This window comes from Actinia tenebrosa, unplaced genomic scaffold (genome assembly GCF_029948245.1).
Source record: "Actinia tenebrosa isolate PJP-AT-01 unplaced genomic scaffold, QUT_ActTen_1.0 PGA_scaffold2__45_contigs__length_23673736, whole genome shotgun sequence".
Taxonomy (NCBI): Eukaryota; Metazoa; Cnidaria; class Anthozoa; order Actiniaria; family Actiniidae; genus Actinia; species Actinia tenebrosa.
The window spans coordinates 214,835-241,749 of NW_028292579.1; the positions used below are offsets into that span (position 1 = coordinate 214,835).

The 26,915-nt window shown below is 37.4% G+C and overlaps 4 protein-coding genes across 6 annotated transcripts; 3 read left to right on the plus strand and 1 right to left on the minus strand.

The window, feature by feature from the left end:
- Position 1: 1 nt before the first annotated feature.
- Positions 2-26,908, minus strand: LOC116291938 (mitochondrial inner membrane protein OXA1L-like). Of its 3 annotated transcripts, none has more exons than XM_089034259.1 (8): positions 26,821-26,908; positions 26,571-26,724; positions 24,827-25,272; positions 23,511-23,699; positions 22,684-22,788; positions 21,717-21,873; positions 13,188-13,403; positions 2-195 (listed from the first exon to the last, which is right to left on the minus strand). In XM_089034259.1, exons 1-7 carry the CDS (start codon positions 26,887-26,889, stop codon positions 13,201-13,203), a joined length of 1,323 nt encoding a protein of 440 aa, XP_088890385.1. In that variant the 5' UTR covers positions 26,890-26,908; the 3' UTR covers positions 2-195; positions 13,188-13,200. The 3 variants fall into 3 exon arrangements, with proteins under 3 accessions (XP_088890385.1, XP_088890386.1, XP_088890384.1); XM_089034260.1 differs by lacking the exon at positions 2-195 and adding an exon at positions 6,934-7,031; XM_089034258.1 differs by lacking the exon at positions 2-195 and having other exon boundaries at positions 12,209-13,403.
- Positions 47-974, plus strand: LOC116297687 (uncharacterized). Its single transcript, XM_031705962.2, has 3 exons — positions 47-244; positions 506-848; positions 931-974. Exons 1-3 carry the CDS (start codon positions 47-49, stop codon positions 972-974), a joined length of 585 nt encoding a protein of 194 aa, XP_031561822.2.
- Positions 6,365-11,757, plus strand: LOC116303906 (uncharacterized). The gene is made up of 5 exons (XM_031713523.2): positions 6,365-7,098; positions 8,099-8,186; positions 8,479-8,845; positions 9,612-9,684; positions 9,966-11,757. Exons 1-5 carry the CDS (start codon positions 6,365-6,367, stop codon positions 11,098-11,100), a joined length of 2,397 nt encoding a protein of 798 aa, XP_031569383.1. The 3' UTR covers positions 11,101-11,757.
- On the plus strand, positions 16,504-20,859 carry LOC116303904 (uncharacterized). Its single transcript, XM_089033991.1, has one exon. It carries the CDS (start codon positions 16,603-16,605, stop codon positions 20,518-20,520), a length of 3,918 nt encoding a protein of 1,305 aa, XP_088890117.1. The 5' UTR covers positions 16,504-16,602; the 3' UTR covers positions 20,521-20,859.
- Positions 26,909-26,915: the final 7 nt, after the last annotated feature.

Below are 26,915 nucleotides of genomic sequence, written 5' to 3' on the forward strand. Positions count from 1 at the left end.
ATTATACATTTGACAGATTTATTTTGCTGACTTTCTTTATTTGACCATGTTAGATGATTCAGGCTGGACGATGGTTTTCAAGGCCGTAAGTAGTGTACCACTAGAACAAAAAGGTCCTTCAGTTTTATGGCTGTCAAACTCTCTTCTAGAATCCTCGTCAGCAGCTTTACCCATAAACAGCTCGTCCAGACAGCACTACAAGAACAGAATCGTAGAACATTGGCAGGCATTCAATCCAACACAGGTAATGTAAATTTATACTGTTTGTTAGCAACTGTTGGAAAAGGGCGGGAACGAAAGTCACATGACCAAAGAGGGCGGGGACAAAAGTCACGTGACCAAAGAGGGCGGGAACGAAAGTCACTTGATTAAAGAGGGGCGGGAACGAAAGTCACGTGACCAAAGAGGGCGGGAACGAAAGTCACGTGACCAAAGAGCTGGTAAACCAAGAGATCAAGGTTGGTATTACCAACTGCTCACAAGTTATGATTGGTGCTTCTTATAGGTTCGATTGTCGTTGTACAAGGACAAGAAAGAGGTTGTTCTTTTGGTATTCAACGCCACAGGATCTACCAAGACCAACTGGTTTTCTCGTGATCGTCTTCTAACAAGTCCATGGACTGACATACATTCCCAGCCTGTCAACGTCTTCTCCATAACTGGTGCAATCAGAGAGAATATTTTGAGGCGAACCTTTTACATAAACAGTGAATATGGTGGGTGCTCAAGTGACTCAGGATGGATGGTTCTTCAGGAGAAGGTCCCAGGACAATGCACCTGGGAAAACCATTTTCAGTACTTCTCGGTATTATATACCAAAACCAACCGCCGCGTACCGTGGTCAAAAGGTTAGCTATAGTAAAGTACTCAACAGTAAAGAAGAGCCTCATTCGTCTATCAACAACTAAAGCACTTTTTTTCTTTTAACAGGTGCATGGTCCGTGGCTGACATGATGGCCATATACATACGATGATCACGTGATATGATGACTATATACGTACGATGATCACGTGATATGACTACGTACATACGATGATCACGTGATATGATGACTACATGTATATACATACGATGATCACGTGATATGACTACGTACATACGATGATCACGTGATATGACTACGTACGATGATTACATGATATGACTACGTACATACAATGATCACGTGATATGATGCCTATTTACATACGATGATCACGTGACATGACTACGTACATAGGATGATCACGTGACAATAGCACAATTTCATGCAAATTCCATTGTTTTCTATTGTTTAATTATACAGCTTCTCATAAATCCCATATAGGTAACTGTCCAATCATTTTCTTAATTGGACAGGTCTTGTTGATATGGGATTAAATAGGCAGCTATATAATTAATAGGTAATGGGATTCCATGCTCCCCAATCAAGAAATAATTAGACTCGAAAAATTCCTCTGACTGCCAAATAGGACTCGGGCTACGGCCTCATCCAATTTTGGAAGTCCTCAGAATTTTCCTCGTCCAATTATTTCTTAATTGGACAGCATGGAGTCCTGTTACATATACTAATTAGCACTATTTTGTACTATTTAGTAATCAGTGTTTCACGGATTAATTGTTTGCACTCTATTGTTTAACTAGCACTATTTTGTACTATTTAGTAATTACCAAGAGAAAATGAACTAAGAGAAGGAATCCTACCTATATAGCCTTGTAACCATCATGTGCACAGTTTGATGCTATTTTTACCTTGGAGATATTTTGAGCGAAGAACCTGATTGGTTGATTTCTTGCGGGTAGGCGGCTTCTAGTCTTGCAGTAAACAAAGCCTGTGTTTTTGTCGTGGACGTAGCGAAATATGGCGCTTTTCGTGTCCTAAAACGAGGCATTAAAGGGAAGCATGATTATCGCGCGAGCATGGTAACGAGTTAAAAATAGCATCAATGATTCTAAAAATAGCGTCGAAGTGTGCACATGATGGTTACAAGGCTATATAGGTAGGAATCCTTCTCTTAGTTCATTTTCTCTTGGTAATTAGTGTTTCACGGATTAGGTGCTCACTCTATCGATCCTAATACCATTATACAAGAATGATCCTTTTCTGCTTGTATCATTACTTATGCACCAAATAAGGTTTGTAAGCAGCCGTTGTTTTGATGAAATAAAACGACCAAAATTCTTATAAATAGTTAGGTTATAGATTTATAAATTCTCATTTTATATAACCGAATGTATGAGAAAAGGGCAAGCCTGCGCATTTCCCCATACAAATGCTTATCAAAAATTCAATTTCATATTTATAATTTGCTTGTTATGAGCTGAAGATCAGGTAACCTGTTATTGCAAGACATCGACTTTTCAAGAATGAACCGAAAAACCAACCCAATTAAATACCCTTTCTAAAGTGAAACTTTTCGACCAAAATTGACCCATCAAATTGGTTAGGAAGCCTGTTTTTTTTTTCTAAAAAAAACTGAGCCCAAAAAGAGTGTGAGTGATTCTTAGTTAGTGCACGAATTCTTCTTATATCTCATTTAAAATTCTAGGGAAGAAAAGTCAAAGTATATTTTTGATTGGTAAAAAATTTATCTCCTTTCTCATCAAGTGACTTCAGATACAAAAACTAGAGTATTATAATGTTTACATTGGTTGTTTGTTTGGTATTCAACGCCACAGGATCTACCAAGATCAACTGGTTTTCACGTGTTCGTCTTCTAACAAGTCCCTGGACAGACATACATTCAAGACCTGTCAAATACTTCTCCATCAATAGTAATTTTAATTTCAATTTTTTAAATTAGTGGTATTTTGATGAGGCGAACCTTTTCCATAAACAGCCAATTTTTTTCGTGCGGATGGATGGTACATGTTGAGTTGATCCCGAGGAGCGAGTCTGCGCCTGTGGTCAGCCGCATGCAGTGGTCAAACAAAGGTTAGAGTAAGAATGTAACGAAAAGTGTTGGATGGCATATCAAAAACTAAAGCACTATTCTATTCTAATCCATTGTATTGTATTCTATTCCATTCCATTCCATCCTACTATTCTATTCTATTCTAATCCATTCTATTCTATTCTAATCCATTCTATTCTATTCCATTCCATTCCATTCTATTCCATTCCATCCTACTATTCTATTCTATTCCATTCTATTCTATTCCATTCTATTCCATTCTACTATTCTATTCTATTCTATTCCATTCTATTCTGCTGATCCCCGCGTGCTTTATAACACAGCACAGCACGCTTTTTATTTCTTCTTTAGCAATACAGAGCTTGAACTACCTGTGGCGGTGTTCGATTGGGACATTGAAGGAGAGCTGAAGATCACTGCCAAAAAAATTTACCTAAGATTCTACTTCTTTTCGAAGATATCATAAATGTCATTTCAGTTCAATTCAGAAATGTGAAAGAACTCGCGTGCAAATCAAACCATAGTTCCAAGGAATTGTCTTTTTTTTCCATTCAGCCTTACTACCCTACCGTGGGCATTTTGTATGTTGACAGTTTTGACGTGGTTGTCGGCTGATAATACCAGTCTGTCACTTTGGTAAATAAATTATATATAATCTAGATGGTATTACGTTTTAACCTCAGTTGCACCGTGAACAGCTAGTCTACTGATAACCTCTCACCAGTAGTATCTAAATAACTATATTATAACTGATTCTACGCTGCTATACTACATCGTGTAAGTACATAAGAAATCTCCATTTTGTTCTTAGGTCTGCAAGTTCGTCAATTAGCCCGCCTGGAGGGAATGCTACGCTTAAGACAATGACGATTAGGCCGGGGGTTAGAAAATTGGCAAACTACTTTCAAAACCCGTATAGTATTGAATAAAACTATAAGAATAAGACATAGATTAAGATATTTAAGTATTAGAATCAAACATTATTTCGAACTATATTGTGGTTGGCAAATTTGTTTTTAGATTCAAGTGTAGGGTTTTGACCTCGAGTTTTAAGTCGTTCATTAAATCAATAATTTAGCAACGAAAATTGGGAATGTAGCAACAAGGTTTTGAAACTTTTGAAAAGGCATAAATATCTCACTCAGTTGGCGGTAAATCGCAAATTTGAGTAGAAAAATTAGACCAAATGTGTGAAAAAATTAAATGAAAATATCTAGAATTTTCGATTTTGTTTTCTAGTGACGGAGGAATTTTCATGTGGGCACATGTCTATTTGTTTGGTTAGTATGGTTAATCGTTACTTGTGGCTTTAACGGTGTAATGTCGAATAGTATACGTGGATTATCGTTGCCATGGTGTTAGCAGTATTAAACGTCTTGTCAAAAGCATTTCGTCAAACCATCTTTTAATCGCGAAAACTGTCAAAAACATCAGTAATTATTCTTCATAAATTTTGGCGTTAGAGATAGATGAGTTTTTCAACTCTTATTTTTTATTATTATCAATATAATATTAAATTTTAAGGACCCCGAAAAAATTTTTTCAAATTTTTTCAAATAGAAGTGGAAAAAAATTCTGTGCATATCTGTTCAATAGCGAAATTAAAACTCGGCTTTATTAGTTGGCGACTCGTTTAATATTACATATATCAAATGACAAAATAAGCAAAAAAGTCAAGGAAAATTAACGCAGTACTTTAGCGTGTTTTCCTAAAAAAGGTCGAGCACTATATTGGCTTTTGATAAAACGTGTTTATTCAAAAAAATATCAATCACAGAACGTACGCACAAATGGCTTTCTAAAAAAATACAATTAAATATACGAAAAAATCTCCAATATAACCACTTTTTTCACTACCCTGTAATGTTTGTTCTTTTTAATGATATATATTCCTTGCAGCAGACACATTTTAGTCTTTAGTTTATTGAATTTTTGAGTCTCCTTCAAAAGATGCAATTAAAACCGGCCGAAAAGACAATATTGGCTTTTAATTAAGACTTAGAAACATTCTATTTATTCTCTTTACTTTACTTTACTTGAAGCTAAGCAAATTATGAAATTATCAATTCCATTCTGCGTGTTTTATAAACTACATTTGTACATTATTCCGGCGACGTATTTGCAAGATTTTTCAGACCATAATAGATTTAGCTCGCGTTTTACTGCTGGAAAAGAAAAAGAAATTTTCTGGCCGATGGAGTTGGCATTTCAGCGAAAAGTAACATGTTTAATTGAAAAGTCAATGATTTTTTCGTACTCGTTAGGATACTAGAAAAAATATCCGTCAAGTTCGAAGTTGAAGCTAATTTATACTCTACAAAAAGGAATAAATAAATAGGAAATTTTTAAATTTTCTCTTTATTGATACTGCCTACTTTAAGAAGTTTTTTTTTTGATAAGTGTTTTTTTTTTTGTAAATCTCGATATAACAATGGGTGTTTTTGTACATTTTTATTCACGACAATTTATCTCTTACGCTATGTTTTCCTTTGAAAATCACTAATGAAGCGTTGCAAAATTCTCTTAATTATCCACTGATGTGTAATTAAGAAAGAAAAAAAGGACAAGCAATCGAAAGTTATCCTAAACCATAGCAAATGGACAATAGCTGGATTACCATATGCAAACAATATGAGGTTTCGAAGGCATTAAGCAAGCTTCTTGTCATGAGATATAGAAAGCTGTTCAAACCTGTTCAAGTTAGAAGATTATTTTAAATACTCTAACCGAAAATTATCTCTACATTAAGTCATCTAAAATGTCTATATAACTAGCACGCCTCTCGAAAGAACATTCGATAGATTGAACTCGCATCGATGTAAAAAACCGACCGACCGTCTGTGACGTCATACACTCAACATCGAACATCGCTCCGTACATTTCTTTGTAGTTTATGATCAAAATATCAGTAGTAAAGGGAGAAAGAAATACCCAAACACCCCAAAATATAAATTATAGTCACAAGTAATGTGAAATAAGCACATTAGCCACCCTTTGGGCTTCATAGGAATAAAATAAATTAAGGATTTATATACAAAGAAATATATGTAGCAATGTTTGATGTTGAGTGTATGACGTCACAGACTCCAAAAAATAATCGTAAAAATATCCTACTTTCGTCCTGAATATCGAGTAAACACTTCATACAGTGATTATTGGACCTTTAAAGAGTATTTTTAGGAAGTTTCAGCTGAATCCAAGTTTGAGCGATTTTCGTCGTAGTAGCACTTTAATGAAATACATTCTTATATTTTTCATCGTTACAGAAGTCTGACAAAACGGAAAAGCCGGTCCGCTCGAGTGTAAGGTTTAAAAACAATATTTTTTCTACAATTGCAGAAACGTTCTATAGGGAGTCGTCGAGAAGATTGTGGCACGAGACACAAAAGCCAAGTTACTGAAAGGTTTTTGTACTAATACGTGGACTATGACAAGGAAGCCAAAGGTTTAAAAAACGTTTCCTCTCACAATGGAACAAAGCTTTCAGATATTCATCGCATTGCCAACAGAGGATGTTTGTACACTAAGAGATGTTAGCAACGATATGAGAATTTATCAACTGAAATCTCGCGTGGAACTAAAAACAGGCATTCCTGGAGATATTCAACATTTATACTTCATGAATAAAGAACTTCATGATGATCACAAGCTTGAAGATCTTAAAGTTAAGCAAGGCTGCATCATTCGAGTCAAACTCGAATCAACTTGGTCTAACCTCTTTGAAGCTTGCTGGAGAGGAGATATATATGAAGTCTTCCAAAATGGGGTTCAATTTTTGGATGAAAATGAGTTCCAAGGTTACAATATAGCTTTGTGGAACAGACTTGTCATACAAAGAGCGACAAAGGCGTTATTCATCGCATCTCATAGAGGTTTTTTAGGGTTGATTATGGAGCTTTTAAATCGCGGTGCTGCTGATATTAATGGGAAAACGAGGTTCGGAAGGACGAGTCTACATGTTGCTGCATATCAAGGCTTTGTGGGATGCGTATCTTTACTTCTTTCGGAAGGAGCTTTGTGCAACCAGATCGATTATAATGGCAAGACTGCTCTGGCACTTGCCAGCGAGAATGGTCACATATATTGTGAAAGACGTCTTTGGTTGTATCAGATGAACTTGAAAAGGTACGCTGTTTCTGGGAAAAGAAGATCGAGTGATGATAACAAGACAAAGCAAGAAACGATAGATGAATTCAATACCAGGTTTGTGTATGATAAACATTATGCTAATTAGTGCTAATATAGCTATGGGTGATCCTATACAAGTCTTAGATGGAAAGTTTATGATTTTATCCACGGTAACACTTAGAATAAACATCTAAAAACTGGTCGAATACCCAAAAGTTGATTGACATGACAAAAGACACCAAGACCAATTATTTTGTTCCAGTCAACCAACATGGCAGCTATGACGTCACATGCACAAGGACAAAAAACATTGCCGCCATGTTGGATGACATGACAAAAGGAACCAAGACCAAATCTTTTGTCAAAGTCAACTAACATGGCAGCTATTACGTCACATGTACAAGGACAAAAAACATTGCCGCCATGTTGGATGACATGACAAGACACGAAAACCAAATTTTTTGTCAAAGTCAACCAACGTGGCGGCTACGACGTCACATGCATATGGACAAAAGACATGGTCGCAATGTTGGATGACATGACAAAAGACACCAAGACCAAATCTTTTCCTCAATATTCAACCAACAATGGCGGCTATGAAGCAAACCAAGAATAGCCCCTTTGCAGCTCAGTCATCACGTGCTGATTAATTCACTGATAGCAAATGAATGAACATCTTGATTCCCATGCGTGAAATATACTGGTGAGCAAACAAACTTTCTACAACCTGTTTCGAGAGATCGTAATAAAACTGCATTTCGTAACACACTGGATACACATGTTTTCATTTAGTTCTTTACAAGTAGCTAAAAAGAATCACCAATTTAAAATAAAAACAAAAATTTTGCTCACCAGTACAGACACGTGACCGTTAACTGCAAAGGGCCTATTGTGGTCATTCTGGTATGGTTGCCATGGATACAAAGCTGCGAAGCGACCTCGAGGTCCACAGAATCGTGGTACCGTTTAGATAAGCGAGACAGCGGAGCTTTGCAGGTCGCGCTTCCATTAATTTCGGAAAATCGAATAATGAACGAAAAGCTTCTGATTCCTTGAATAATTTTTCATTATGCAGAATGAGCACGAGCAGTTCTGGCAAAGGATTGCACCTGAATGGGAACAAAGCGAGACTAGCACAGGGTGAAGAAAGACAAGAACACAAGGTAAGGCTTCAAAATAGTGACGTCATTTTTTCTATGAAATGAGGTCATACTACATGACGCAATGACATCACTAACATTTATATATACGTTAGTAATTTGTAACGTGATCATTGACGTCATAATTTACCAAAACTTTTGGTAATGTATACTTTAATTTAGGTATATTTATTTCGTGTTCGATATATATTTAAGTTATTTTGACCTAGTAATACTATGCTAGCAATTCAACAGAATATAGTACGCACTGTTTATAATCACTTAACGCAATATTGGCATCAATTTTCTTTGTCAGAAATTCGAACTCCATTTACCTCGTGTCCAGACCTCTGACGGCCAAAGCAACACGAGCTCAACCCCAGGCTCCGATGCGCAAGAACATTCAACTCGTGCTCAGTTTCCTCTCGTGCAAATCGCAGAAAAATACCGCAGAGAGTATAGGGAGTTAAAGGAATCACATTTTCCTAATATGGGCAAGAAAGAGAGTCCAGGGACCCAAAGGCCTCAAACGGCACCAAATCCTCACGGTCAGAAAGGTGCGAGATTAGAGACTAAGTCCAAGAATGCACTTGATCAAGTAGAGGAAGCTAATGCGATAGGTTTGAAACAAGACGAGAAAGCTGAGAAAATGGACACCAAAGAGTCTAAAGAAAATGTACCAGGTACCTTGACGATCATTCAATAGACTGTTTTCTCAAGGTTGCATGCGCACCCAACTTGACGGGCCACAAAACTGGAAAAAACGTAAATTCAGTAAAATTGAGAAGAAAGTTTTATATTTAAAGAGGATAATGATCGATTTTAGGAAATTTTATCGAAAAACAATTCATAGCAATGCATGATAATACTCCTGTTCTGGTATCGTGGCCCGTCAACAAGTTCCTTAAATTTGGATGCGCACGCAACCTTGAGAAGAAGATGGCGTACATCTTTTCCCAGGAAATACGAACATGGCCGCCATGTTGGTTGACATGACAAAAGACACCAAGACCAATTCTTTTTTTCCAGTCAACCAACATGGCAGCTATGACGTCACATGTACAAGGACAAAAGACATGGCCGCCATGTTGGTCGACATGACAAAAGACACAAAGGCCAAATCTTTTGTTCCAGTCAACCAACATGGCAGCTATGACGTCACATGTACAAGGACAAAAGACATGGCCGCCATGTTGGTTGACATGACAAAAGACACCAAGACCAATTTTTTTTTTCCAGTCAACCAACATGGCAGCTATGACGTCACATGTACAAGGACAAAAGACATAGCCGCCATGTTGGATGACATGACAAAAGACACCAAGACGAAATCCTTCATTTTGTTCCAGTCAACCAACATGGCGTCTATGACATCACATACAATTCAGAATGACTGACATTATTGATTGTTTGTATTTCATTGTGTGTTGTTTGTTTTGTTGCATGCAGCGAGCAAGACTTGTTCTAATGATGAAACCAGTTCGTCAGAACAAGGAAGACAAGAAGAAAACAAGAAAGAAAGGTATTGTTTGAAGCAGCACAACCACGTCTCACCCCTCCCCTACTACATTAATACCTGTAAAGTGGTAGAATATATGACCCTTTTAATAAATCCCACGATGGCTTATTTCCCGCGTTTGACCTAATGGGAAGGGGGGAGGGGTCACAACCTCTATTTATCAGGCATGATGATGATATATACTAGCAATATACCGATAATACTTATGATATGGAAGTTGAAAGTAATAGCACATACAACACCATTAAAACGGCTATCTTACACTGTGGTTTTTTTAATTATAGGCCACAATCTAGCAGAATTTCTAACAAGCGCCATCTTGATGTCGTTATTTCAAGTTCTCGGTTAAGATCAAAAAGCGAAGAAGCTCGATCTGTGAACCCAGAAGTCAATTCGCCCCAAGATTCGCCGAGTCCTTCAGACGAGCCCGCGATTGACCATGATTATATGGATGTCACAGCGCATGCTTACAGGCCGCGAAAACAAGCTCCGACGTTTGATTCATGGCTCGAAAAGAAACGAAATCAAGGACAACTACGGCCCGCCACAGCTCACGTCACGGAAAAGAGCAAAATGGGCAAAAGTATTGAGCCCGAAGCTTTTAAAAACTGGCTGAATAAAAAGCGTTATCATCACTATAGAAGTAATTCAGAATCTAGCAATAGCGGCCCTAAAAAGACTTATATTAGTTCAGGTTTGACGTTTGATAAGTGGCTTGAGGAGAAGAGAAAAATGGCGGGAAAAGAGAAAGATTGTCACGTGGTTGAATCATGTAGTGAAAGTAACAAAAAAGCGCGTGTAATTTTGGCGGGAAAGTCATACGAAGAGTGGCTCAATGAAAAACTCGCGCAGACGCAGAGTAAAGAGAACGAAAATGAAGAGGGGAATAATAATGTTCAAAAGAGCGGGAAAACATACGAGATGTGGCTTCTGGAGAAGAAAAAGCAGAAGCAGATTGAGATGATACACAAAGCTACAACTGAAAAGGAAAAACAACGACGACTTGAGTTTGAACAGTACCAGAAACTCTTGAATCCTAATTGCCGGACATTCGACGAATGGTTAGCGATAAAACAACAAGAACACTTGTTGGAACGAGTGCGCGCCGAAAATGAGCCGAAGGAAGACGAAATTACGAGCGAAGACAAGAAAAAAGATGCCCATACTGTCTTTGATATTTGGCTGACGATGAAGTTTGTGCAAGAAATGAAAGTAGAGGAAGAAAATTACAGGGAAATGAAAGAGAAATGGGAGAGAAGAGAAAAGCAACGGGAAGCTTTGAGGAGAGCGATTCATATGAGTAAACTGATGAAACAACAAAATGGGAATCAAAATCACCAAAATTACAAAACGCCTAACGAGAGAAGAGATGTTGTAAATGATGAAGATGATGAAATTATGGAATGCATAGAAGCTTGACGATTTAATAGTATGACTACTATGATTCCAGCAAATGATTTTAAAGTCACCTAGTGAAGTAAAATTTCTAGTCGAAAATAATGATAAAAATTTTTAAATGGGTGAAATATTTGCTTGAGTTAACAGAAATGCACTTCTTTACCTTCGCATACAAATTGCCCATTTTCAGACTACGTGTCATTTCCCTGAGAATCGTTCTTTTCATGACGAACATGTTAAAATATTTACACATGAAAGAATCAACTCAGTCCCAAGAGTGGCATCACATGGTCTGAAATGTGAACAAGAAACAACGAAGGTAAAGAGGTCTATTAGAAAATCGCAATGCCTCTTCATTCGGAGTATTTTGGTAACACTAGGAAACTAAAAGAAAGTTGAACTCATCAATCAGACACGAATTTCGGACTACTAAGTAAGGGGCCTGGCTACAAATGCTAGCAGTAACCATGGTAACCCTATCATGACACACCAAGCACCTGTCACACTTGACCTGTCACAACTGACAAGTCAGCGAAATACTCACTTATTCGTACCTTCAGGGGAAGGGTGAGAGGGAAAAAAATACAAATGCAAAGCGTGAAAATAACATGGTATTTTCACGTGTGAAGATATCAATTTTTCGAAATAGAGAAAAATAGATATTTCATCGGTAATTATATAATAAAAAAATATTTTTTACTCTTAAAAAAATCGTAATTTACTTCTCCAGTCCATAGGCAACTAGTTTTAGAAAACTAAATTCTAATTTCCTAAACGGTTTTTGAACTATCTTGAGGGGGAAAACATGTTTTGGCACTTTTGACGGTCAAAACTCATTTGCGATGAATAAATTATCTCTGTGAGTGACGTTGAATCCAGTAAAATGTTTCAAGAGCTCACTGCAGATAAATAGATTTTTTCTCTTACAAAATCGTAATTTACTTCTCCAATTCATAGGCAACTAGTTTTAGAAAACTAAATTCTAATTTTCTGAGCCATTTTCGAACTATCTTGAAAAAGAAAACACACGGTTTGGAACTTATGAATTGTGGTTGACGGAAGAAAGAAATGAAGGAACGAAGGAAGGAAAGAAGGAAGAAAAAGAAAGAAAGAACGTCCCGGGCAGAACTAACGTAATTAAAAGTATATTTTGTACATCAAGAACAATAATTATGAAACACAGGTGCCTATTACATGATTTTTTTACTTCAACTAACGTAACTCCAGAAATGTTTGTATCCTACAATCAAACCAGACATCCCTGCTCAGTGGCAGAGATAAGACTGCTTAGTAAGTCCAGACTAAAAAATAGCCTCATGGCCTATTGATTCGTAGACCATGAGAGCCAGTCGAGAGGTCTAATAGCCATATTCTTTGAAGAACAACACTATTGGTACTTGTTATAGCTCTATTCATCGCTTGATTCAAAAACATTTCCAGTCAAGTCGAGCTCCATCTTTGAACAAAAGCAAACCTTCCTCAAATTTCTGTTTATTTTTTCTTCAATTTATCACCTTTTCCCCATACTTTGGTACCACACCTTCATAATTACGGCCAATTTACAAAGAAATCAGCCAACTTTTCTTCTTTTCTTTTCTTCTGTGTGAATTACGATACATCTATGTCTTTTTAGAACTCTTTGCCGACAGTACTGTTGCCGGTATTATGTCAATCATCTTTGCAGCGTCGTTTATTGTCCCAGCTCGAAAGCAAAGCCTTAGATTAAAGTCATACGATGGAAAGCAGAGTCTTGCCGCCGTTTCATTAAAAAAAACTTGCGCATAAAAAAAATTATCAGCCGTTCATCATAGGAGTTTTTCTTATGAGGCTCATTAATTATTTACAATAAATCGGACTTTGCCATAGAAATACCACACCATAGCAATAGTTACCACGTTTCCACAGTTGAATAGACCTCCTTACCTTGGGCGTAGTGTTTTGCCATTTCAGATCACGTATTTCTCGACAATAATATTTTTTAGATTGAGTCGAATCCATATTCAAGTGTCTTTTTCCAGTTAAACAAAGAAATGATACGCTAGAGAATGACACGTGGTCTGAAATGGGAAAACATTACGCCCAAGGTAATGAGGTTTATTAGACTTCACCTTGCATTCCAAGTCACATGGAAGTTCCTGGCTTGTTTTTGAAAGCATCTGTGCCTTTTTTCTTCTTGCCTATAGAAAAGATTTCCTGGTTGTGTTTGATTCTTGGATTGTTCTCATATGTGGGCTCAAGAGGTGCAGTGCCAACGGCTTTGGCTTTCTGTCTTTTCATTTTTTCATGGTGCTTGACGTAGGCACTTTCCTGGGCACTTTGATAGCCTGGAAATAAAAGTAAAGTAGATTTACATTGATGTTGTTGTTTATTAAGAAGTTGAACTTGCAGGCAGGCACAGTGCACAACTTAAATTTGTTAGCTAGGTAGGTAGACAAAGGTAGACAGGTAGATAGATAGGTAGGTAGGTAGGTAGGTAGGTAGGTAGGTAGGTAGGTAGGTAGGTAGGTAGGTAGGAAGGAAGGTAGGTAGGTAAGGAGGAAAGCAGGGAGGTAGGTAGGTAGGTGGGTGGGTAGGTAGGATGGTAGGTAGTACCAGTGGCGTAGCAAGAGGTGGCAAAGGGAGACAATTAGGCATACCCCTTAACCCGGACTCGGTCTCGAACCCGCAAAATAAAAATAAAAATAAAATAGTAATAAATCAGTATTACAAAATGTATTGATATTGCACAAAATATATAAAAATATATCATATACATGTACATATCACATCACTTTTTTGAGCCTGACGCAGTAATTAAACACATGTCCACATCGATCAGCCTTTGGAGATCGCAGTATACTGTTAATTAAACTGCCGCATAGAAAACTCAGTCGTGGAAACCCTCGTGTTTGTCGAGGCCATCATGGAACTTCTACTGTATAATGTAATGTCTCGGTTTTCGTTAGATTCCTACTGGTTCAGTATTGAACGAAATCAGTTTCATTGCCCGAGTTCGAGTTTAAGGTATTAGAATACGTTTACGACCACTATGCGCGCAAACTTAAATAACGCGCTGGCTTTATAGTATAACAAAAACAAAGTATACATTTTCTGAAAGCTAAGTAAATATAGTTTATGAAGAAGTTTTCAAAATACGATTTTTTAAATTGTTGTTCACATTACTGTCCTCGAAGCGAAATTTGACCATGCCTCAGTGAAAACGTTAACGGACACGTACATTTTAAGCTATGTTTGCGAAAAATGGCTTAACATACTCAGGGGATAATAAGCTCAAAAAGGGTGTCCCAAATTTTTGATATCTGTTTTATATCTCTCGCTATTTTTGATCAAAGTTCAGCGATAGCTTTTGGAGTGTTGTTTAAAGTAAAAAGCGTCATAACTTTGGAAAGAAATTAAATTTCAAAATTCGGAGACACCCTTTTTTGGATCATGAGTTACTTTATAAACTCTCCAAATTTTAGAAAAATCGAATGAAATCCAAGGGCCTTTTAGCTTTTTGAAGTTGAGGTTTTAGCGGCAAAAAAGATTCGAGAAAAACACATTTCTTTGTTTGGAGCCGGAAGCTGCAGGAAGCCACGATGGTGTTGGCCAGAACACCTTGAGCCTTCCATTTTGTCATCACTTGTCAAATTATCTGGTGTTCTGGTCGATCGCAATGTAGGATCTTGTGCGAGATCATGACGTAACAGACTATGAACTTAATTTGCATATTCGCACGTGTAAATCGAGAGAGAGAGAGAAAGAGCGGGAAGAATAAGTAAGTCGAGACGGATAGTTTGTGTTAACATGTAAAGAAAAGAATCGAAAATACAAAACAGCTTAGTCGAATGCTGCTTAGTTTATTCAAGGAAACAAAGGTAAAGAAAAGAATCGAAAATACAACAGATCTTTTTACGATGACAAAGGAGCATGACAGATGTGCATATATTAAGCGACGGTACATTTCCGGTCTTGATAAAGTCACGATTTCGATTTTTCTCAAACTTTTGGCTTTACCAATCAAAAATTGCAAGAAGTTTCACAAACATATGAAAGATAAAAGTTTAAAGTTACGAAATTAAAAAGAAAAAAATTTTTCGGGCAATTTCGGGCCATTTTCATCGATCGAAAATAAGATATCTTTGTTTAGATGGGGCTATGTATGCGATACTCTTGCCCTCTTGTGTCTTGTAGTGAGCGTTTTTATTTCGATTTTGATCGAGTTGGAGAGGGTTTTTTTGTTATGGCTTTTTAAACTGGTGTTGAAACCCCGAAAAAAAGGACTATATTATAACAGTAATTAATGCTTTCGTGGTTTATTTCTAGATACTAGACTGCTAACAATGGACGAAAAAAGCGAAATAACCATAGATTTTATAGACCCCGAACGTAAACAACTGATTAATAGTCACGGGAATCTCAAGTCAAAAACTACCTCAGACCTGCAGAAATTCAGATAAAAAATCCAAAAGTTTGATTAATCCAATGAAGCACGTGCTATTCAAACAGCTGTCTGGCGCTGGCTCCGTCTACAGACTGACTATATTATGAATAATGCCAAATGAGTCGTGCCCTGAGGTCAGTCCGTCACGGTCTAGATGAGTATCATGCATATGATATATTTTTTAATATTTTGTGTAATATCAATATATTTTGTAATACTGATTATTATTATTAACATTATTATTATAGATAAAATGATTGACAGTTAATTTTACAAACAATGATGAATAACAAGATAATAATATAGAGTAAATAGCTGTGGTTGTATGATGACATAACTATTGTAATATTAAACTATTAAGTTAACTAAGGAACTATAGTTCCTCAGTTAACTAATAGTTTTATATTTTGATTTAATTATTTTGATTTAGACCGGGTCCGTGTCCGGTTTTAGTGGTATGCCAGGCGATTGTTCCCCAAAAATTTTGGTGGTTAATTGTCAGTCTAATATAAAAGAAAAAGTAAATGATTGTAATTTATATTAAGTTTAAATTTCAAGAAGTACATCCGAGAATATTTTCAAGCCGTCGGAGAGGAGAGAAAGCAAGGGGTTAATACTAGCTGTGCGTGTCATGTATGATTCTTGGATTAGAGAACTCGAAAAAAATCTTCTGATTCTGAGAGGGTATGTCAAGCTTGTGGACGAGCGATAAAAAATGCCGTTGAAAATATTTCCTTTCTGGAGAGATGACCAACACAACCACGCTTCCATTTTGAGCATCTTTGGCTGCTGTGAAGGCTTCGTAAATCCATAGTTAATCCTACTTGTACCTATATAAACCAGTGGGTAAAATAGCCAGGACGTCTTTGCCATGCAAGAGGGATTTCACAGCAAGTTAGGGAGTATGTACTTTCATGAAGTAATATGTATGGAATTGAATATTCATTTTTTCGTGATCACGTGTTGCGAAGTGACGTTATGACACACCCTGCGCAGTTTTTCAAGGCTTGCTACGGCCATGCGGCAGTTTAACTTTCGATTTGTGCTCAGTTTTGCGCACGGCTGTTGTTCGTATTTACTGCTTTAAGCGTCCACATACCATGGATACAGTTAAGGAGTTTCTTGCTCGTGAAGGTTTCAACCATTTCAGCTTCGTTGTGGTGATTGGTTCGGTGGTTTTTGGAATCAATCTGCTTGGAGTCTTCGCTGATATTGAGGACAAAGAACAAAGGTATTTTAGCTGCAAAACAAAAGGTCAAGAAGACAAAGATTTTCTTCAAAGAACGTGCTTCGCTGACTATCAAGCCAAAAACACAAGAGGTTTTCCACTTTATGGTTTCGTGCTTTTAAACGTCTTGTTGGTCATAATGGTGTGCTTCTTCTACTATCAGTCTGTTCGATCAAAATTGGAAGACCTCGAACGCGAAGACCCGGAAATGCAAACAAACCAATCTACTCTTCTATATCGTAGGTATTGCATTCAACTCGCTGTTAGACTTACTCTAGGCATGGTATTTCGTATTCTGCAATGGATAGTCTTATATCCTCTCAACTTTCCTTCCAAGTACGCCTGTGAATTGTCGAGCGATCGTGAAGCAAAACATACGAATATTACAAGCAGCGATGCAGCAAATGTCACACGGTCTTGGTATCATTGTATTAATGAACAAGCAGAAAAGAAAACGAACTGTACCATTGCATTTTTTGCAGTCAATGTTATATTTAATGTTTTTATCCTTCTGGAGTTGATATATGTCATCATCAAAGCTAAAATCAATGTGTATTTTAGGGAAGATTTAGAGTTTTTCAATACTTATCTGCTAAACAAACCTAAGGTCACTAAAAAATACGTAGCGGGAATGAAGGAAAAAATTAAGAACAACACGAAGTTTTATGAACCACTTCTTCCAAACATTCCTGGTGAAGACAGAAAATTGCTAGAACTTGACAAAATTTACACCAATCTAATCATTTACCCTGGAAGAGTAAAACACGAATTCAAAGGGAAGAGACACGAGATATTCGAAGGATACTTAAGGTCACAAGAATCCCACCAGTCCATAAACAAGATTGAAAACATTTTTGCACCAGAACCAGGAAACCCACGAAAAAGACCTCTCTCTATCATGATCATTGGTCGACCGGGTATTGGCAAGAGCTTGTTATGTCTGCGGATCCTTCGTGACTGGGCCTGTGGTAAAACCTTCAACGAGGAAGCAGGAGAAGGGAAATGTTTTGAATTTGTTTATCTTTTCAAATTTAGACATTTCAACAGTGATGAGAAAATAAATCTTCAGCAACTGCTAAAAAGAGGTCATTTCGCGGGAGCGGTTGCTAATGAGGTCTACCAGAGGATACTAAGCCACCCAGAAAAAGTGTTGCTTATTTTCGATGGTCTTGATGAATTTGGAAAGAAAGAAAACATTGTTAAAGAAGAAGAATTTGGGAACAATCTTGCAGAGACACTTCCATTCTCTGCATTGTATTCCAAGTTAACACTAGGAAAACTCTTTAAAGGAGCTACAGTTGTAACTACCTCAAGACCAACTGCTCTTTCTTATGTATCATTTCCAAATAAAACGTTTGACCGAACTTTGGAAATTCTGGGATTCAATTCAGAGCAAATAGCAACATATGTGGAAAGGTTCTGTGAAGACTTTAGAAAACAGAAAATATGGAATCACATCAGAAGCAATGCAAATCTTTTGTCTTTGTGCTACATTCCTGTAAATTGCCACATTGTGTGCTTTTCGTTACAAGAACGACTAAAACGGGATGAAGACAACGATGTTGATTATTTGCCAACTACACTCACCGAAATTTACGAAGATGCATTAGTGCTTATTGTCTGCAAACACAACCCACAATATCGCCGCAGTCCTCCTGAACAAGAAAAGCTGTTGTCCTCACGTTACTTCGATCCTGAAGTAGAAAAGTCTTTGAATAGTCTAGGGGAAATAGCTTATAAAGGAATTAAAGAGGATAGGCTGATTTTCGAATCAAGTGAAGTCAAGAAACATGAAGAAAGTGGTCTGCTTCATCGGTTGCCCAACCAACAGGTTGATGTTATCCGACACAAAGAACAGTACTGCTTCCTTCACTTAACGATTCAAGAGCTTCTGGCTGCAAGATACATCATAAAGGGAAAAAGTTTGAAGGAACTAAAAAGCTGGATTTCTAAGCATCTGCGTGAAGGCAAGTGGGAAGTAGTGATGCAGTTTGTTGCTGGGTTGCTTCATCATGAAGAATATGTTAACTCTATAGTTGGGACTTTTATTACCAGTTTACCTCCGCAAATGTCTGGTGAAGCAAGCTGGCCACATTTTTCAAACAAGGAACTAGTGATCAGACTTTTTAAGTGCATATTTGAGATTTCGAGAAATTCAAAAAATCAATGGAAAAGTTTGGTTGCAGAAAACTTGAGTGGTGTAGTAAATTTAGACCTGAGTTTGGTGTCTTTAACTGATGGAGATATGACAGCGATAGCGTTCGTTTTACAAGAGATAAAGAGCATTGTAAGTGTAGATGTAAGTAGGAACCACATTACATCTATTGGGTGGCAGGAGATGTATAAGCTACGGAAGATGTCAGGGTGCAAACTAACCACGTTGAACATCAGTGACAACCAAATAGGTGTTGGTGGATTAAAGCACTTGCCTGTTGCACTTGCTACAAATGAGTGCAAACTAACCACGTTGAATATCAGGAACAACCAAATAGGTGTTGATGGATTAAAGCACTTGTCTGATGCACTTGCTACGAATGAGTGCAAACTAACCACATTGGACATCAGGCACAACCAAATAGGTGTTGATGGATTAAAGCACTTGTCTGATGCACTCGCTACAAATGAGTGCAAACTAACCACATTGGACATCAGTGACAACCAAATAGGTGTTGATGGATTAAAGCACTTGTCTGATGCACTCGCTACAAATGAGTGCAAACTAACCACATTGGACATCAGAAACAGCAGAATAGATGATAATGGATTAAAGCACTTGTCTGTTGCACTTGCTACAAATGAGTGCAAACTAACCACATTGGACATCAGGCACAACCAAATAGGTGTTGATGGATTAAAGCACTTGTCTGTTGCACTTGCTACAAATGAGTGCAAACTAACCACATTGGACATCACTGACAACCAAATAGGTGTTGATGGATTAAAGCACTTGTCTGATGCACTCGCTACAAATGAGTGCAAACTAACCACATTGGACATCAGTGACAACCAAATAGGTGTTGATGGATTAAAGCACTTGTCTGTTGCACTCGCTACAAATGAGTGCAAACTAACCAGGTTGAACATCAGTTACAACCAAATAGGTGTTGATGGATTAAAGCACTTGTCTGATTTACTTGCTACAAATGAGTGCAAACTAACCACATTGGGCATCAGTGGCAACCGAATAGGTGATGATGGATTAAAGCACTTGTCTGTTGCACTTGCTACAAATGAGTGCAAACTAACCACATTGGACATCAGGCACAACCAAATAGGTGTTGATGGATTAAATCACTTGTCTGATGCACTCGCTACAAATAAGTGCAAACTAACCACATTGGACATCAGAAGCAACAGAATAGATGATAATGGATTAAAGCACTTGTCTGTTGCACTTGCTACAAATGAGTGCAAACTAACCACATTGGACATCAGTTGCAGCCAAATAAGTGTTGATGGATTAAAGCACTTGTCTGATGCACTCGCTACAAATGAGTGCAAACTAACCACATTGGACATCAGAGACAGCAGCATAGGTGATAATGGATTAAAGCACTTGTCTGTTGCACTTGCTACAAATGAGTGCAAACTAACCACATTGGACATCAGTGGCAACCAAATAAGTGTTGATGGATTAAAGCACTTGTCTGAAGCCCTCGCTACAAATAAGTGCAAACTAACCACATTGGACATCAGTCACAACCCAATATTTGATGATGAATTTAAACACTTAAGGCACTTCTTTGATGCACCCGCTACAAATAATTGGAAACTGAAATTGCTTACATGAAGCCACCATGCTACAATAGAGATCTATATCATAATAGACAGCAGAAGTCTAGAATAAATTTATTTATGATAAAACTAAATCAAAAACTGTGACTGTGAATGAAATCCCATTTCCACCCCCTCCCCCCCAAAAAGTTTAGTTGAAAGTAACAGCTACGTACTTAATAAACTGTTTTTCAATTAAAATCCCAAAATTCCTTGGGTTTGGAAAACCGATCGTTTTGGAGAACATATTGTGCAAGTTAATGACATCACCTATATATATTCTAGTGTCATATTCATAAACACAGGCTCTTTCCCTAATCAAAATGAGAGTTGTATTAAATTAGTTATAATGACAGTTTGAGCTTTATGTTCAAAAGGCGTTTGGGGGAGGGGGAATTGGGAAGGAGGGGAAGGGGGAGGGGGGAGGGGGACAGTATATAGAGTCGACTATTTTTTCTAGAGGTTTAACCTGACACAATCCAAAATCCTGTTGAAACAGCTTGGAAGGACCGCTGGGATAGTTGTTGTGCAACTTTTCCATTTTGCAACACCCACAACGGAGATTGTGCTACACATTTAAGACTTGTCTAGCCCAGTAATTATCAAGGACAGGAAGTTAAATAAATATATAGCTGAATAGGTACATAGGTAGGTAGGTAGATAGGTAGGTAGACAGTTGGTTGGATAGACAAGTAGCAGCTAGGTAGGTAGGTGGGTGGGTAGGGAAGGTAGATAGGTAGGTAGGTAGGTAGGTAGGTAGGGAAGGTAGATAGGTTGGTAGGTAGGTAGGTAGGTGGGTGGGTAGCTAGGTAGGTGGGCAGGTAGGTAGGTAGGTAGGTAGGTTGGTAGATAGGTAGGTAGGTTGGTAGATAGGTAGGTGGGTGGGTAGGTAGGTAGGTACATGGGTAGCTAGGTAGGTAGGTGGGTGGGTAGGGAAGGTAGATAGGTTGGTAGGTAGGTAGGTAGGTGGATGGTAGGGTTGACAAGTTGGTGGGTTCGTTGGCAGATATGGGTTATAAAAAGATAAATAGGTGATTGGGAAGATAGGCAAATAGTAATGGAGGGAAGAAACAAAGCAAGCAAGGAAGAAAGGAAGGGATAGAGGTAATGATTGAAGGGGGAATAGACAGATGGAAGAACTAGAACCCACATATCAAGTAAGTTGTAAGACTTTGAGTCAGCAATAAGAACAAATAATCTAAAGTTAAATACCTGCTTTCATGTTTTCCCAGAATCCACCCTGAGGCGTAAGTTCAGTGTGTAGTTTCATGTCAGGAATACCAAAATACTCCCTGACAGCTTTAATCCTCAACAAAGATACTTGTCCAAGAGAAAAGATATTGGAAGTAATCCAGTATGTGAAGATAGCCTAACATGGAAACAGAACAAAAATAAGAATTCAATGCTATTGCCCACATGAAAAATGAGTGTAATACCCCATTCACACCAAGGCTTAAACATGTTTTAAAGTGGTTTAACTAAACAGGTTTGTAAAACTGTCTACAAACACTGCACAATATTTGGTGAAATAATGCATGTAAGCTATCCTTTGTCTTGCTCTGATAATATTCTACCAAGTTTCACTATATTGTAAGTTTCTAGTTTCTCAATTTTTTTCCTAATGAGAACATAGTTTAACTAAACACGTTTAGGTGTGAATGGGGCATAAGTCTTGGAACAAGCACCATGAACAATTAATTAATATGTCAAAAAAAATTTTTTTTCCTTACAAGAAAGACTGTGTCTAAATTGGTAATTTGGAAGAGTCGTGACAGCCACTTTGAAAGCCAAAACCCTCAACTGTTCCCACACACGCATGGCTCTATTTTTAAATATGCCGCGACCTCTCCCTTGGGATCTGGAATTTGGAAGAGTTCACTTCCATGACTTCTGGGAGCCCTGTTATAAATTTACACACCTAATATTTCAGAGAATGTCATCATCGCCCAAGACAATAGGTATAGTATAGGTCACTCTGAGACAGAAATGGTTTTGTCAACCACGAACAACATTGAATCAGTCTCAACACTAAGGTCCATGTTCTTGACGAGAATAAGAAGCAGAAACACAAGTCATTCTGAGCTATTCTTGGATCTTGGAATGACATATCTCCTATCGCTTTTCGCCTATTGCCTATTGCCTTTGGCGATAACTTTTTTTGAAGTAGGTTTATACTTACAGTAGGGAACTGAGCTGTTAGTGGTATCATAATGATACACATGACTCTGAAGAATGCCTTCATGCTCTGCATCTGTGGATTACTCACTCCAGCTTCACCACCAAGCTTAAAAACCCAAGAACAAAAAACACCAATGAAATCAATGTTCCCAAGCTGAAATAGGCTATTTGTAATACAGGATTATGCTAGAATTTTCTAATCTATAATAAATTTATCCATACCCCCCCCCCCCCCACCCCACAGAGGAATTTGGAATTTTCATGGGTGGGGGGCAGAGAAGGAACAAAATTACAGAGTTTGTATGGAAGAAAAATTTCCAGGGGTAGGGGGGTCTTTAAAAAAATTCCTCCATGGGGGTATGACTAATTTTTGAACTACACATTACATTAAAATATTTTGGGTTTCATATGCAGCCTATGCTCTTAATGCATCGTTCTCTCATCAATGTTGAGTTCACAGGATTGGTAGTTCACCCCCTGCATACCCAACACATGAGTAGCGTTTGTTTGATGTGTGGTTCTCTCCTAAGCTATGAGGTTTTTCTCCAGGTTCCTCCCTCCATAAAAATCAACATGCAAGTTGAAGTTCTACACATAGAATATTGAATTAAAAGTTCTGGGCCCAGTTGTTCAAAGCCTGATTAGTGCTAATCCTGGGTTAACTTTTAATAATACCTATAGAGTTAATCCTGGATTAGCGCTAATCCAGCTTTGAACAACCCGGCCCTGTTGTTTGTTTCTCGCTACCAGAAAACGAGTGACAGAACTTTACTCCTGGATGCTTTAGTCTCCAAACCAGGAACAAATAAATTTATTTTATTATTTTACCTCTATTGATGCCAGCATGGTAAAGCTACATAGAATAGGAAGAACAAAGTAAGGGTCGTAAGTAGTGAGATCCATAAACCACCATATTCCTCCAGTCTGTAGGGACTCAACAGGTAAGTTAGCCATCCGCCGTAAACCAATAAAGAAGGAAACAAACAGAGGTAGTTGTATCAAGGGTGCGACAATACTCTGAAATACAACATGGTGTGGTATTAATTAACAATCATCTTGTCAATTGAAATAAAATTTCACCAAAAGTTTGACTAGAGTTTCAATCAATTGAAAGAAGGACTTGTATTTCATGGGTTCTCGTGGCTGAGTTATGGGAAATGCTAATCAAAATATGATGTCAAATCCTTAATTCTGATTGGCTGACCTTGAGCTTGTTCTGAAGGCCAACTTAGCTGGTTAAAAGTGACAACATAAAATCTAAGGTTATACCTTAATAATTGGATGACATTAATATCCAGAATATCAAAAAATGTCCACCAATCAGAATCAACGTGCAATAAACAAATTATTACATGTTAAGAGTCTGATATCGTTTTTATTCACTCATTGTCCATATCATATCGCTCAATCGCTTACAGACTCGCTTGTTTGCAATATCATATGGAAACTTGTGAATAAAAAACGATATCAACAGGGCTCGAAATAGAAAACTTTTTTAGCCTGCCATAGTAAAGGAGCATGGTAAAATGAGGTCATTCCAGTAAATTTTTCATACCATTCTATATTTCATTTGGCATCGCATTCTTATTTTTGCCTGGCAAACCTTAAATTTGGCCTGTCATTTGGCCATTGGCAGGCCTCTATTTCGAGCCCTGTATCAAGCTCTTAACATGAAATAATCTCTAAAAAGATATAACTAGCTAAAAACTAGTGTGTCTCTATGTATATCGCATGAAGATATAGAAATTTAGATAATTTATAGTGCTTGGGAACGAGGTTATTCCGGGCGAAAGACCCTTGGAATTAAATTCAGAAAAATTAATTTCCAACCTCGCTGGGAATCGAACCCACGACCTTCGGAATTGTACTACCAATGCTCTACCAGCTGAGCTAGAGGTCAGACTGAGAGCAGGCCAGGGTGAAAATAGATGTTAGGTCGCGGTAATTATGATGCAAGGATGAGAATATGTGGACTCATTTATGTATATTGCACATTTGTATTTTCTGCTCACGTTGATAAGAGCACAGTTAACTATGATAAGAGTGACTAAACCACGCTTTTGACTCTCCTGGGAATGCTTGCAACCCATCAATAGTAGTTGAAACTGATAAAGTAACCTCTAACGCAACACCATCATATGTACCTTAATTGGATGACAGTTGTTATCCTTGTACAGCTGTTTCATCTTGAATGTCGCAGTGGCCTTACCAACGGCATCTTTAGTATTCATTAGTTCTCTCAATTGACTTTGAATCTCTTCTAACTGAGGCTTAATATTATTAAGTCTTGCAGCATTCGCTTGCGACTTCACAATCAAAGGAAACATTAATAACCTGAATCCAACAGTAACAGCAACGATAGACCACACCCATGGAAGGTCGAAGTATGTGTGGACTAGTTCTAATGTTTGTTGGACGAGACCAATAGGAGATGTTCCTCCTAGCCCTAGACTTGATAGAGTAGGTTCTCCTAAGGAGTTAAGGGCTTCAGCAGTATCTTTGAGAAGTTCTGTTCCTGAAGTGATTGTGTCAAGTGACTGTTCAGGGATGAATGGATTTGATATTGTTGCATTTTCTTGTAATATTTCACCTAAAAAAGATTGAGATTGAGATTTCATTTGCTTGAAATTATGTAAAGCTACTTTTTTAAAGAACAGTTCATTATTTATCAAGAAGGGGTACAGTGAATGAAAAAATGGGGGACCTTGAAATTGTTTATTTAAAATTATTTTAGTGATTCTGAAGGTGGTTTTGAAGTAATTTATGAGTTATATATGGGGGGGGGGGGGGGGGGGGGGCTTTAAGTTGTTGGAAATAAAGAGGGGGCCCCAAACTAAACTGGCATATACAATACAATACAATACAATTTTATTTGGCACCTTATACTAATAGTACATGAGTGTTTGATTCCAAATATATTATAGGTATATATATATATACTATGTATTAGATAATTTTCTTAATTCATTTTCACGTATCAGCATACATTGATGAATGTATGCTGATATGGCTCTTTGTAGAGACGCTGATTTTGAATTGATTAAGAACATAAAACGACTGTCAGCGCTCATATTGTTGAAATTAATGCTGGTGTTTTTTTCTATGAACTCTCTTAAGTCGTTTCTATGAGAGTTATATAGTGGACACCAAACTAGAAAGTGTTTTTCGTTTTCTACTCCCGACTTACACACTGGGCAAATCCTTTCATCGTAAATGAGATAAGGCCTCTTATACCTCCCCGTTTCTACTTCAAGCTTATGGTTACTAATTCTTAATTTTGTAAGCGCCACTCTGTGCTTAATATTGGTGACTTGACTTAAATATTCTTCAAAGTTATAATCCGTTTTGAACTGACGAAAGACTCTGAGTTTATTTTTATGTCTGTCGTCTTTCCTTTCATCATTGTGGAGATTACTCCATAAAATTTGCCTCTATATGCATATAAATGAGGCCCTATGAGGGGGGGGGGGGGTACTCATGGCATCCATCTGAGTTTCACAACTGCCTATGTTGCAATTTCAGAACATTCTTGTGTCACTGTAATTCATTAGAACAGTTTGTCATTCATCTTGAGTAAGTGGCTCTTGTGTCCCAGTTTCAAGGCCATGTTGCTTGTAAAGACTTACCTCTAGCACGGGTCTCATTAATGATGATTTCAAATAACCCTTGGCTTCGGCGACATTTAATCACTTAATTTTTAATAATAATAATAACAACAACAACAACAACAATAGCAATGCTAATGGTAATTCAAGTTAATGAAATGGTAATCTTAATTACGATATTCAACTGAATATTTACTTAAGCTTAGTAATGAGAAAATAAATTATAAATATTTTAATACGTAAATATAAAGTATACAGAATAAATCATCATAAGTTATCATACCTGATACAGAGTCACTGGTTTCCTGTGAATAGAACCTTACTCCTAAGGTGAGGATATTTCTTTTTGTGTGTCCTGAATGCAGAAAACCCGGCGAAACATTTCTCAAACCTTGTGAAGTTTGCAGTTTTCTCGAAGTCACTTTAACAGAATTGTTCTGCAAAAATAAGAAACTTCTCGTAAACTATTTACTTTAAAAATACAAAGATACTCTTATTTACTTGTCGTACGTTAGCTAAGAAAGGGTTTATACCGTGAAAGAAGAGGCAAAAAGCCTCCAAATGTGATTTCTTCTTCCCACACGTGGAAAGAAAGCCGCCATTTTGAAGTTCACTTTAAAACCACAGG